The 12,989-nt window shown below is 50.9% G+C and overlaps 1 protein-coding gene across 1 annotated transcript in view; it reads right to left on the bottom strand.

The window, feature by feature from the left end:
* Positions 1-3,409: 3,409 nt before the first annotated feature.
* The window catches only part of LOC138295259 (zinc finger protein 345-like), a 73,295-nt gene continuing 63,715 nt past the window's right edge, over positions 3,410-12,989 (bottom strand). Inside the window, 1 exon segment of the mRNA XM_069233451.1 lies at positions 3,410-5,287. Coding sequence (XP_069089552.1) covers positions 3,771-4,868 — 1,098 coding nt within the window. The 5' untranslated portion in view covers positions 4,869-5,287 and the 3' untranslated portion in view covers positions 3,410-3,770.

The following is a 12,989-nucleotide window of genomic DNA, read 5'->3' as shown; positions in this document are numbered from 1 at the left end:
TATCAGCAGGGCCCTGCAGATAAATGAATTGTCACATTCAGTACATTTATATGGTTCTTCCCCAGGGTGGAGTTTCCGATAGTACATTGGTTGTGCCCTTCTTATAAATGCCTTGTCACTTTCTGTACATTCATATGGTTACTTCAGTAAGTACACTTTGCCAATCTACAGGAACTCACCCCAGGTTCTGCCATGCCACCTTGGACTTCATCGCCCACTCGCCACAGCCTCTGAACACTACATATTCTTAGCAGATCTCAACTTCCACATGGACGACCTTAAAGACGACAGCACTGACAACCTTATAGAAGGCATGAGCAACATTGGCCTCCACAAACTCGTTACTGACCCAACACACATCACAAGGCACACGTTTGACCCCATCTTCACCTCCAGTGAAAGAATCAATTAACGCCATGTCACAGCACTCACCTGGACCGACCACTCCATCGTCCACTTCATCATCACAGGGCACAACGCCACGGAAACCAAAGCCAAACCCTACGCCACATAGGGAACCAGCTCAAACCGCAGCAAGGAGCTCTTTGCCATCATTATGGAATTCAGCAACCAGGTGGCCACTGAGAATATCATCAATCCCTCCCAGGATCTGTACGACACACTCACTGACTACTTTCACAACAAGATTGTAGTCATCTACAGGGGCTTCGAACCTCAGCTCTCTGCCAATGACAGCCTCAACAGCCTCACACACTCTGACACTAACCCTGATCTCAGACTCACTACCTGGAACCTCCTCTCCATGAAAGATACCACCCCATCATGAACTCCATGCACTCTGCGGCACCCACCGAACAATGCCCCCACCTTATCTTCAACCTCAGGCGCAAGACGATCAGCTAGATCACAAACTTCCTGACCAAATCCATCGCCATGGCCTCCTTCGTGGAACAGTGGAAACACAAAGAAGTGAAACCCTTCCTGAAAAACCCTTTGGCAGACCCAGAACAACTGAGGAACTACCGACCGATATCTGCTCCCGTTCCCAGCCAAAGTCCTCAAGACGACGGTCAACAGTCAGTTGACTAGACACCTGGAGCACAACAACCTCCTGAACTCCTCCCAGTCCAGCTTTCAAACCAATCACAGCACTGATACCGTCCTGATAGCAGACGATGACAACATCAGAGCCCTCTTGAGCCTTGGTGAGACTGCAGCCCTCATCCTCCTCGACCCCTCGGACACCTTCGACACGGTCTCCCACCAGATCCTGATCAACAGACCCCACCACATCAGAATCAAAGGAGATGTCCTCAAATGGATCACCTCCTACCTTACCAGAAGAATTCAGAAAATCTGATTCCCTCCCTACTCCTTGAAGCCCAAGAACATCATCTGTGGCATCCCACAAAGATCCTCCCTCAGCTCCACCCTCTTCAACACTTGCATGACCCCTCAGCCCCAGCCAACATCATCAAATCACCCGGGCTGAAGATCATCTCCTATGCCGACAACACCCACCTCATTCATTCTTTGTCAGAGCCCTTACCACCTCCAGAGGCAACTTCCATAGGTGCATGGCCAATGTCGCCGATTGGCTGAAGCGCAACTGCCTCAAACTGAACACAGACAAGACGGAAGTCTTCAACTTTGGTAACTACGTCTCTCCTTGAAGCAACGCAAGGTCGCTGGCAGAAATTGGACCCTTCCCCACCCCTACCAACCCCGCCTGTAACACCTGCATCGTCCTGGAAAACAAGCTCTCCATTAAGAAGCAAATCAACACAATCTCCACCGTCTGCTTCCTCATACTGCCCATGCTTGGCAAGATCTTCAGATGGCTCCCTGCCAGCACCAGACAAATGATCACCCAGGCCCTTGTGATCAGCTGGTTTGACTACAGTAACTCTATGTACGTAGGGATCACCGATCACCTCCAGCAACGAATGCAGATAAAACAGAACTCAGCAACAAAGCTAGTCCACCACCTCCCGAAGCAGAGCTACATCACGCCCCACCTCAGGAAACTCCACTGTCTCCCAGTCCAGAAGTGATGCAAGTTCAAGATGCTACCTACGGTTACAAGGCACTCCACAAGGAAGAACCGGCCTACATCAACGAATGCTTATTCTTTCACCAACCCACCAGACACCTGCATTCTGCCTCCCTCTTCCTCACTTACACTCCTAGAGTCAGACACATCAGGCACAGTGGCTTCTTCTCCCACCTGGTCACAAAGATCTGTAACAAACTTCCCCTGCACCTGGGATCCACCTCATCATGGCATCTGTTCAGGAAAGGACTCAAAACTTGGTTGTTCAATTCATTGGTCCCTACATACACCAGCTCGTCCCCCAGTGCATTTAGACCCTTGCGGGTGACTTGCCATGCTTCATAAATACTTATTGATTGGTTCTGTACATTCATATAGATTTTCACTAATGTGGACTTTCTGGTGTTGTTTTAACTCTCCCTTGCTAATAAATGCCTCGCCACGGTCAGTACAGTCTTCAGGGTGGACTTTTGATGTTGCATTAACTTTATTTCTTATGATTGCATTGTCACATTCAGAACATTTATATAGTTTCCCTTCCATGAGAACATTATGATGTCATATTAAATTTTGTTTTGTATAAAATCCCTAGTCGCATTCTGTACATTAAAATGGTTTCTCCCTCATGTGGATTTTTTAATGCTAAATTAGCTTATTCTACCTGCAGAAGACTTTATAACATTCTGTGCGTACTAAGGATTTCTCTCCATGTGATTGTCTGATGTTGCTTTGGCCCTCCATTCGTTATAAATGTTTTGTGAGATTCAATACATTGATATGGTCTCTCCCCTGTGTGGACTTTCTGATGTTGTTTTAGGTTCCCATTTATTCTAAATGCCTTATCACATTCAGAACAGTTAAATGGTCTCTGTATAGTGTGGACTTTCTGATTTTGCTTTAGCATTCCATTTGTTATAAATCCCTTGTCATATTCTGTACATTGAAATAGGCCCTCATTACGACCTTGGCGGACAGCTTCGGACCACCGGTGGGCGCCAATGCGGCCGCACTCCTGCCGCGGCCATTAGGGGATCCCCGCTGGGCCGGTGGGTGGAAACCTAGCTTCCGCCCGCCGGCCCAGCGGGGATCTCGGCCGCAACACAGGAGCCGGCTCCAAATGGAGCCAGCGGTGTTGCGGCTGTGCGACGGGTGCAGTTGCACCCATCACGCTTTTCACTGTCTGCATAGCAGACAGTGAAAAGCTGCACGGGGCCCTGTCAGGGGGCCCTGCGACTCCCCGTTCCGCCAGCATTTTCCTGGCGGTTCAAACCACCAGGAAAAGACTGGCGGAAGAGGACTCGTAATCCCCTGGGCAGCGCTGCCCTGGCGGATTAAAACCGCCGGGCCATTGTGGCGGGAAACGGCCGACTCCGGCGGTGCGAGCGCGGAGCCAGCCTGTTGGCGGTGCTTCCTCCGAAACAGCCCTAGCGGTCTTGGACCGCCAGGGTTATAATGAGGGCCATAGTCTCTTCCCAGTGTGAATTTTCTGATGTTGCTTTAAACCTCCATTTGTAATAAATGCTTTGTCACATTCTGTAAATTGATATGGTTTCTCCCCAGTGTGGATTTCCTGATGTTGTTTTAGATTTCCATTAGTTAAAAATGCTTTCTCACATTCTGTACATTGATTTAGTCCCTCCCCAGTGTGGATTTTCCGATGTTGCTTTAGCTCTCCATTTGTTCTAAATGCCTTGTCACATTCAGAGCATTCACAGGGTTTCTCCCCAGTGAGGATTTCCTGATGTCGCTTTAGCTTTCAATTTGTAATGAATCCCTTGTCACATTCTGTACATTGATATGGATTCTCCCGAGTGTGGATTTTCTGATGTTTCTTTAGCTGCCAATTTGTAATAAATGCTTTGCCACATTCTGTACATTGATATGGTTTCTCCCCAGTGTGGATTTTCTGATGTAGCTTTAGCCTTCCATTAAAAATAAATGCTTTGTCACATTCTGAGCATTCATAGGGTTTCTCCCCAGTGTGGATTTTCTGATGCTGCTTTAGCTCTCCATTTGTTTTAAATGCCTTGTCACATTCAGAACATTCATAGGGTTTCTCCCCAGTGTGGACTTTCTCATGTTGCTTCAGCTTTGCATTTATTATAAATGCGTTGTCACATTCGGTACATTGATATAGTGCCTCCCCAGTGTGGATTTTCTGATGTTGCTTTAGATGTCCATTTGTTATAAATCCCTTGTCACATTCTGTACATTGATATGGTTTCTCCCCAGTGTGGATTTTCTGATGTCGTGTTAGATGTGACTTTCTAATAAATGCCTTGTCACATTCAGTGCAGCTGAATGGTCTCTCTCCAGTGTGGACTATTTGATGTCGCTTTATCTCTCCATTTGTGATAAATGCTTTGCCACATTCTGTACATTGATATGGTTTCTCCCCAGTGTGGATTGCCGGATGTTGCTTCGGCCCTCCATTTGTTATAAATGCTTTGTCACACTCAGTGCATTCATAGGGTTTCTCCCCAGTGTGGATTTTCTGGTGTTGCGATACTTGTCGATTGGTAGTAAACGCCTTGTCGCATTCTGTGCATTTGTACGGGTTCTCACCGGCGTGGATTTGTTGATGAAGCTTTAGCGTCTACTTCAATCCGAACACTTTATTACATTCTGTACATTTATATGGCTTCTCCCCTGTGTGGATCTTGTGATGCCGCATTAGATTATTCTTCCATCTGAACACTTTATTACATTCTGTACATTTATACGGGTTCTCCCCAGTGTGGATTTGTTGATGCCGCATTGGATTATTCTTCCATCCGAACACTTTATTACATTCTGTACATTGATGTGGTTTCTCCTCTACGTGGACACTCTGATGCTGCATTAGGTCTTTCATTACAAAGAACACCTTTCCACACTCAGTCCATCGATATGGTGTTTCTCCAGTATGAAGTTTCTGATGTCGTACTTACTCTTTCTCTGACTAATAAATGTGTTGCCACATTCTAGATATTCATACGGTTTCTGTCCTGTGTGTTCTTTCGGATACCAGGTTAGCTCTTCCTTCGTGATGAGCACCTCATCAGACTTGCTTCAGTATGTCAGTGTGTCAGGTCTTCAGTGTAAATCGTCTGATGTCTAAGAGCCAAGTACAGACCTCATTGGGCAGTTTGGGTTTTCTGCTCTAGAAGACGACTTTGGCGAGGCATTAGCCTTGAAGGGAAGAGATTTTGAGGTGTTCTGTTTGTACATCACTTCCTACATAAGTAAAGCTTCATGTCATTACATTTTCATTTCTTACTGTATTGATTTCACCTGTTACAATAGGAAAAAGAAACACTGAATAAGCTTAAATGCAGAATCCACCACAAAAATCTATTTGCATTTAATGAGATATTTAATTGTCCATTTAGACAAGTACGCTGAAGAAATTCTAGATTACACTTTCAATTTAAAGATGCAATAGGCAGAGAGTAAGGGCATACAATCCTTCCGTGATCTCCTTCTAGCGAGGAGTGTGGCCTCAAGGAGTAACCAAGACACCAGAAAAGGTTCCATGTTCAGTGAGTAAGACCCTTTCCCCACCACACTACAATGTTAAATCCATAGCGACAAGATGTCTCCCTTCTTATCAATGGAATGCTTCCTATTATCACACGGCCTAACACATAATACAAGATGGAGCCTTTGCAGTGAATGGACCATGTAACAGAGAGCAATAACGGCAGGAAACATAAGCAACTGCTGCAAGGGAGCCCTTTATACTATCAGAGAGCCTGGGATAGGACCCGGGCAGGTAATCTGAGCATCTTCTACATAGTGTAACTCCAGAGATCCGAGGCTCGGAGCAGAGCTACACAAGGAAAAGGAGGTTTACAACCATTTTAAGCACACATTGGGAAAGTAAATAACATCAGAAAAAAGAAAAACAAAAGGTGCATTGATGTGGATACTGCTAAATCCTTCAGTAGGCATGCAGATGCTTCTCCACAAATGTCCAAACCTGCAGAATGACACATGCACCACTTTCAGCTTTTCATCTGATGTTAGGCAAGCCCTTTTATTTTGTAAAAATTACATGTAAAACATACTTAAAGTGGCTTTCAGCTCTCCATCCATTGGTCTGCTGTTGTGCCATTTACATCTTGCTTCCGCCCACTACAGAATACAGCATGGGGCAGTGGACCTGCCTACTTCAGCCACTGACTAACTTCACTTTGAGTGACTGCATTTTACTCTTTCACAAGGAGGTAGTTCCCTTCAGTGCCAGTGTTTTGGTTTGTACTTAATAATTATGTAAGCGCTGCCTTTGTGTTTAGAGGCTCATGTGATAGCAGGACGCTTTCTACCAGCTCTTCACAGCACAGGGCACATTCCACCTTTATCAGTTCCTGACTCCTGACAATGATTCTGTAAATTCCTTTTGGAGCTGCCTTTGTGAATTCGATTCCTGCTATATTATTATATATCTGAATCTCCCTTTTCACCTTCTACCAAAGGATCGACCGCTGACTGCTCAGGACTCCTGCAAAACCGCAACAAAGTAGCAAGACGACTATTAGCAACCTTGTATCGCCTCATCCTGCCGGCTTTCTCGACTGTTTCTAGGTGGTGCATGCTCTGGGGGAGTCTGCTTCACCCTGCAAGAGGAGCTCTGAAGAAATCTCCCGTGGGTTGACGGAATCTTCCTCCTGCTAACGCAGGCACCAAAAGACTGCATCACTGGTCCTCTGGGTCACCTCTCATCCACGACGAGCGTGGTCCCTGAAACTCAGCAACTCTGTCCAAGTGACTCCCACAGTCCAGTGACTCTTCAGTCCAAGTTTGGTGGAGGTAAGTCCTTGCCTCCCCACGCTAGACTGCATTGCTGGGTACGGCGTGATTTGCAGCTGCTCCGGCTCCTGTGCACTCTTCCAGGATTTCCTTTGTGCACAGCCAAGCCTGGGTCCCCGACACTCTATCCTGCAGTGCACAACCTTCTGAGTTGTCCTCCGGCGTCATGGAACTCCCTTTTGTGACTTTGCGTGGACTCCAGTTTACTTTCCTCACATGTGCCTGTTCAGGTACTTTTACTGGTGCTGCCTGCTTCTGTGAGGGCTCTGAGTTGCTGGGCGCCCCCTCTGTCGCCTCCTCCAAGTGGCGACATCCTGGTCCCTCCTGGGCCACAGCAGCACCCAAAAACCTCTACCACGACTCTTGCAACTAGCAAGGCTGGTTTGCGGTATTTCTGAGTGGGAACACCTCTGCAAGCTTCATCACGATGTGTGACATCCATCCTCCAAAGGAGAAGTTCCTAGTCCTCTTCTTTCTTGCAGAACTCCAAGCTTCTTCCAACAGGTGACAGCTTCCTTGCACCCTCAGCAGGCATTTCCTGGGCTCCTGCCCACTCTTGACACTGTCGCGACTATTGGACTTGGTCCCCTTGTCTTACAGGTACTCAGGTCCGGAAATCCACTGTTGTTGCATTGCTGGTGTTTGTTATTCTTGCAGAATCCCCCTATCACGACTTCTGTGCTCTCTGGGGGTAGTAGGTGCACTTTACACCTACCTTTTAGGGTTTTGGGGTGGGCTATTTTTCTAACCCTCACTGTTTTCTTACAGTCCCAGCGACACTCTACAAGCTCACATAGGTCTGGGGTCCATTGGTGGTTCACATTCCACTTTTGTAGTATATGGTTGGTGATGCCCCTATACCTATGTGCTCCTATTGCAATCTATTGTAATTCTATACAGTGTGCATAACTTTTCTTGCTATTACTTACCTAAATTTGGTTTGTGTACATATATCTTGTGTATATAACTTGTCCTTATACTGAGGGTACTCACTGAGATATTTTTGGCATATTGTCATAAAAATAAAGTACCTTTATTTTTAGTAACTCTGGTGGTCATTCCAACCCTGGCGGTCCATGACCGCCGGGTTGGAGGACCGCGGGAGCACCGCCGACAGGCCGGCGGTGCTCCAATGGGCATTCCGACCGCGGCGGTAAAGCCGCGGTCGGACCGGCAACACTGGCGGGCTCCCGCCAGTGTACCGCCGCCCATTGGAATCCTCCAAGGCGGCGCAGCTTGCTGCGCCGCCGAGGGGATTCCGACCCCCCCTACCGCCATCCAGTTCCCGGCGGTTCTCCCGCCGGGAACCGGATGGCGGTAGGGGGGGTCGTGGGGCCCCTGGGGGCCCCTGCAGTGCCCATGCCACTGGCATGGGCACTGCAGGGGCCCCCGTAAGAGGGCCCCTAAATGTATTTCACTGTCTGCTGCGCAGACAGTGAAATACGCGACGGGTGCAACTGCACCCGTCGCACAGCTTCCACTCCGCCGGCTCGATTCCGAGCCGGCTTCATCGTGGAAGCCTCTTTCCCGCTGGGCTGGCGGGCGGCCTGAAGGCGGCCGCCCGCCAGCCCAGCGGGAAAGTAAGAATTACCGCCGCGGTCTTTCGACCGCGGAACGGTAACCTGACGGCGGGACTTTGGCGGGCGGCCTCCGCCGCCCGCCAAGGTCCGAATGAGGGCCTCTGTGTATTGTGTTTTCTTATGATATTGTGCATATGACACCAGTGGTATAGCAGAAGCTTTACATGTCTCCTACTTCAGCCTAAGCTGCTTTGCCATAGCTACCTTCTATCAGCCTAAGCTGCTAGAAACACCTCTTCTACACTAATAAGGGATAACTGGACCTGGCACAAGGTGCAAGTACCTCTGGTACCCACTACAAGCCAGGCCAGACTCCTACACAGGGACACAGGAAGAGGACTCAGGAGGCAGGAGCACAGTAGGAGAGAGTACAATGGACAAGGGCAGAGGAGGAGCATTCAGGAAGCAGGAGCACAGCAGGAGGGAGTACTACAGACAAGGGCACAGGAGGAGCATTCAGGAGACAGGAGCAGAGCAGGGAGGAGTACTATAGACAAGGGCACAGGAGGAGGATTCAGGAGGAGGAGCACAGCAGGAGGGAGTACTAGAGACAAGGGCACAGGAGGAGGTTTCAGGAGGCAGGAGCACAGCAGGGAGCAGTACTACATACAGGGGCACAGGAAGAGGACTCAGGAGGTAGGAGCACGGCAGGAGGGAGTACCACAGATAAGGGCACAGGAGTAGGATTCATGAGGCACGAGCACTGCAGGGAGGAATACTACAGAAAAGGGCACAAAAAGGAGGGTTCAGGAGGCAGGAGCACAGCTGGAGGGATTACTACAAACGGGGGCACAGTAGAGGGACTCAGGAGGAAGGAGCACAGCAGGGAGGAGTAATACAGACAAGGGCACAGGAAGGGAATTCAGGAGGCAGGAGCACAGCAGGAAGGAGTACTACAGACAAGGGCACAGGAGGCGGACTCAGGAGGCCTGAGCACAGCAGGAAGGAGTACTACAGACAAGGGCACAGGAGGAGAATTCCAGGACAGGAGCACAGCAGGAGAGAGTACTACAGACAAGGGAACAGGAGGAAGATTCAGGAGGCAGGAGCACAGCAGGAGAGAGTACTACAGACAAGGGCACAGGAGGAGGATTCAGGAGGCAGAAGCACAGCAAGGAGGAGTACTACAGACAAGGGCACAGGAGGAGCATTCAGGAGGCAGGAGCAGAGCAGGGAGGAGTACTACAGACAGGGTCACAGGAAGAGGCCTCAGGAGCCAGGAGCACAGCAGGAGGGAGTAGTACGGACAAGGACACAGAAGGAGCATTCAGGAAGCAGGAACGCATCAGAAGGGAGTACTACAGACAAGGGCACAGGAGGAGCATTCAGGAGGCAGGAGCAGGGAGGAGTACTACAGACAAGGGCACAGGAGGAAGATTCAGGAGCACAGCAGGGAGGAGTACTACAGACAAGGGCACAGGAGGAGGACTCAGGAGGCAGGAGCCCAGCAGGAGGGAGTACTACAGACAAAGGCACAGGAGGACGATTCAGGAAACAGGAGCACAGCAGGAAGGATTACTACAAGGGAACAGGAGGCCGATTGAGGAGGCAGGAGCACAGCAGGAAGGAGTACTACAGCAGGGGCACAGGAGGAGGATTCAGGAGGCAGGAGCACAGCAGAGAGGAGTACTACAGACAAGGGCACAGGAGGAAGATTCAGGAGGCAGGGCACAGTAGGAGGGAGTACTACACACAGGGGCAGAGGAGAAGGATTCAGGAGGCAGGAGCACAGTAGGAGAAAATACTAGAGACAAGGGCAGAGGAGGAGGAGTCAGGAGGCAGGTGCACAGCACAGAGGAGCACTACAGACAAGGGCACAGGAGGTGGACTCCGGAGGCCTGAGCACAGCAGGAAGGAGTACTACAGACAAGGGCACAGGAGGAGAAATCCAGGTCAGGAGCACAGCAGAAGGGAGTACTACAGACAAGGGCACAGGTGGAGGATTCAGGAGGTAGGAGCGCAGCAGGAGGGAGTACTACAGACAAGGGCACAGGAGGAGGATTCAGGAGGCATGAGCACAGCAAGGAGGAGTACTATAGACAAGGGCACAGGAGGAGGATTCAGAAGGCAGGAGCACAGCAGGGAGGAGTACTACAGAGAAGAGCACAGGAGGAGGACTCAGGAGGCAGAAGCACAGCAGGAGGGACTACTACGGACGAGGGCACACAAGGAGCATTCAGGAAGCGGGAACACATCAAGAGGGAGTAATTCACTGAGGGGCACAGGAGTATGGCTTAAGAGGCAGGAGCACAGCAGGGAGGAGTACTACAGACAAGGGCACAGGAGGATTACTCAGGAGGCAGGAGGACAGCAGGGAGGAGTACTACAGACAGGGGCACAGGAGGGGGATTCAGGAGGCAGGAGCACAGCAGGGAGGAGTACTACAGACAGGGGCACAGGGGGAGGATTCAGGAGGCAGGAGCACAGCAGGAGGGAGTAATATAGACAGGCCCACAGGAGGAGGACTCAGGAGGCAGGAGCACATCAGGAGGGAGTGCTACAGACAGGGGCACAGGTGGAGGATTCAGGAAACAGGACCACAGCAGGGAGGAATACTATAGACAAGGGCACAGGAGGAGGATTCAGGAGGGAGGAGCACAGCAGGGAGGAGTACTACAGAGAAGAGCACAGGAGGAGGACTCAGAAAGCGGGAACACATCAGGAGGGAGTAATATAGACAGGGGCACAGGAGTATGGCTCAAGAGGAAGGAGCACAGCAGGGAGGAGTACTAGAGACAAGGGCACAGGAGGAGGATTCAGGACGCAGGAGCACAGCAGGGAGGAGTACTAGAGACAAGGGCACAGGAGGAGGATTCAGGACGCAGGAGCACAGCAGGGAGGAGAACTACAGACAGGGGCACAGGAAGAGGACTCAGGAGGCAGGAGCACACCAGGAGAGAGTGAAATGGACAAGGGCACAGGAGGAACATTCAGGAAGCAGGAGCACAGCAGGAGGGAGTACTACAGACAAGGGCACAGGAGGAGCATTCAGGAGGCAGGAGCAGAGCAGGGAGGAGTACTACAGACAAGGGCACAGGAGGAGGATTCATAAGGCAGGAGCACAGCAGGAGGGAGTACTACAAGAGGATTCAGGAAGGCCCCTGCCTTCACTTCCGAGGAGTTGGAGAGACTGGTGGATGGGGTCCTCCCCCAGTACATGCTACTCTACGGTCCTCCAGACAAACAGGTGAGTACACTGTGAGCATGATGCATGGGCCATGAATGTATGGAGTGCTGTGGATGGAAGATACATGTGGGGGTAGGGGCTGGGGCCTGCATGTGAGGATGGTGAGTGTATGTGTGTCAGGGCATGGGTGGGAAATGAGTATGACGAACCGGACGGGAGAGTAATTTCCTTTCATCCTATACCTTTACTCTAGGTCAGCGCCCACCAGAAGAAGGGTATTTGGCGTGCCATCGCCAAGGAAGTGCGGACCCTGGGGGTCTATCATAAACGGAGCACCCACTGCCGCAAGAGATGGGAGGACGTGGGCTGCTGGACTAAGAATACGGCAGAGGCCCAGCTGGGGCTGGCCTCCCAACGTGAAAGGGGTGCCCATCGCACCATGACTCCCCTGATGTTCCGGATCCTGGCTGTGGCATATCTGGAGTTGGATGGGCGTTTGAGGGCATCACAGCAGCCACAAGGGGGTGAGTACAGTCTCATTCAGCTGACTGTGCACACTTTACGAGGTGTCTGGGTGGGGGCTGTGGGTTCACCTAGGCCAGGGCGAACATGGTAGGATAGGTCCCTTGTTAGGCAGGCTCTGAGGCACTCCAACCCCAATAGTGGTAGTGGGAATCTACAACTAGTCAGCCTCCTGTGGATTCCAGGTGTGCAGCAAATGGTGTTAGGCATAGTCCCCCATGGGAAGGTGAATTTCCTACTAACAGCTAGTGCATGGCCTAGTGCATAGGGCTGCTCCCTGTGTGTTGTGTCCGCCAACGGTAGTGTTGTTGCTGGCATTGACCATGTGTCTTCTCTGTCTTTCCCTCCCTTCTTGTTTTGTCACCCTGTCCTTGTGTGCATTAGCATAATCTGGCGGAGGAGCAGAGGCACCGGACACGGAGGGAGCTGCATCCCACATGGCCCAGGAGGGTGAATCCACCGACGGTGAGGGCACCAGTGGGACAGAGGGCAAGGAGAGCTCCGCAATGGGGACAGGAGGGGACACCAGCGACAGCGACTCTTCCTCTGATGGGTGCTCCCTTGCGGTGGCGGGCACCTCTGTGCCCACTGCAACAACAGGTACAGCCACCACCTCCCCTACCAGCACCACCCACCCAGCAGCCCCTCAGCGTGTTTCCTGTGCCTGCTTACCCAGGAGGATGGGCATCTCCTTCTCCCCAGGCACCTCAGGTCCTGCCCCAGTCAGCCCTGCTGCCCTCAGTGAGGAGGTTATTGACCTCCTGAGATCCCTCACTGTTGGGCAGTCAACCATTTTAAATGCCATCCAGGGTGTTGAGAGGCATTTGCGGCAAACAAATGCATACCTGGAGGGCATTCATTCTGGCGTGGCGTCCCAACAGAGAGCATTTCAGGCTCTGGCCTCAGCACTGATGGCATCCATTGTCCCTGTGTCCTGCCTCCCCCCTGAAACTTC

This window comes from Pleurodeles waltl, chromosome 5, assembly GCF_031143425.1.
Source record: "Pleurodeles waltl isolate 20211129_DDA chromosome 5, aPleWal1.hap1.20221129, whole genome shotgun sequence".
NCBI classification, from domain to species: domain Eukaryota; kingdom Metazoa; phylum Chordata; class Amphibia; order Caudata; family Salamandridae; genus Pleurodeles; species Pleurodeles waltl.
The sequence above is the reverse complement of the archived record's forward strand: the minus strand, read 5'-3'. Positions and strand labels throughout refer to the sequence as shown.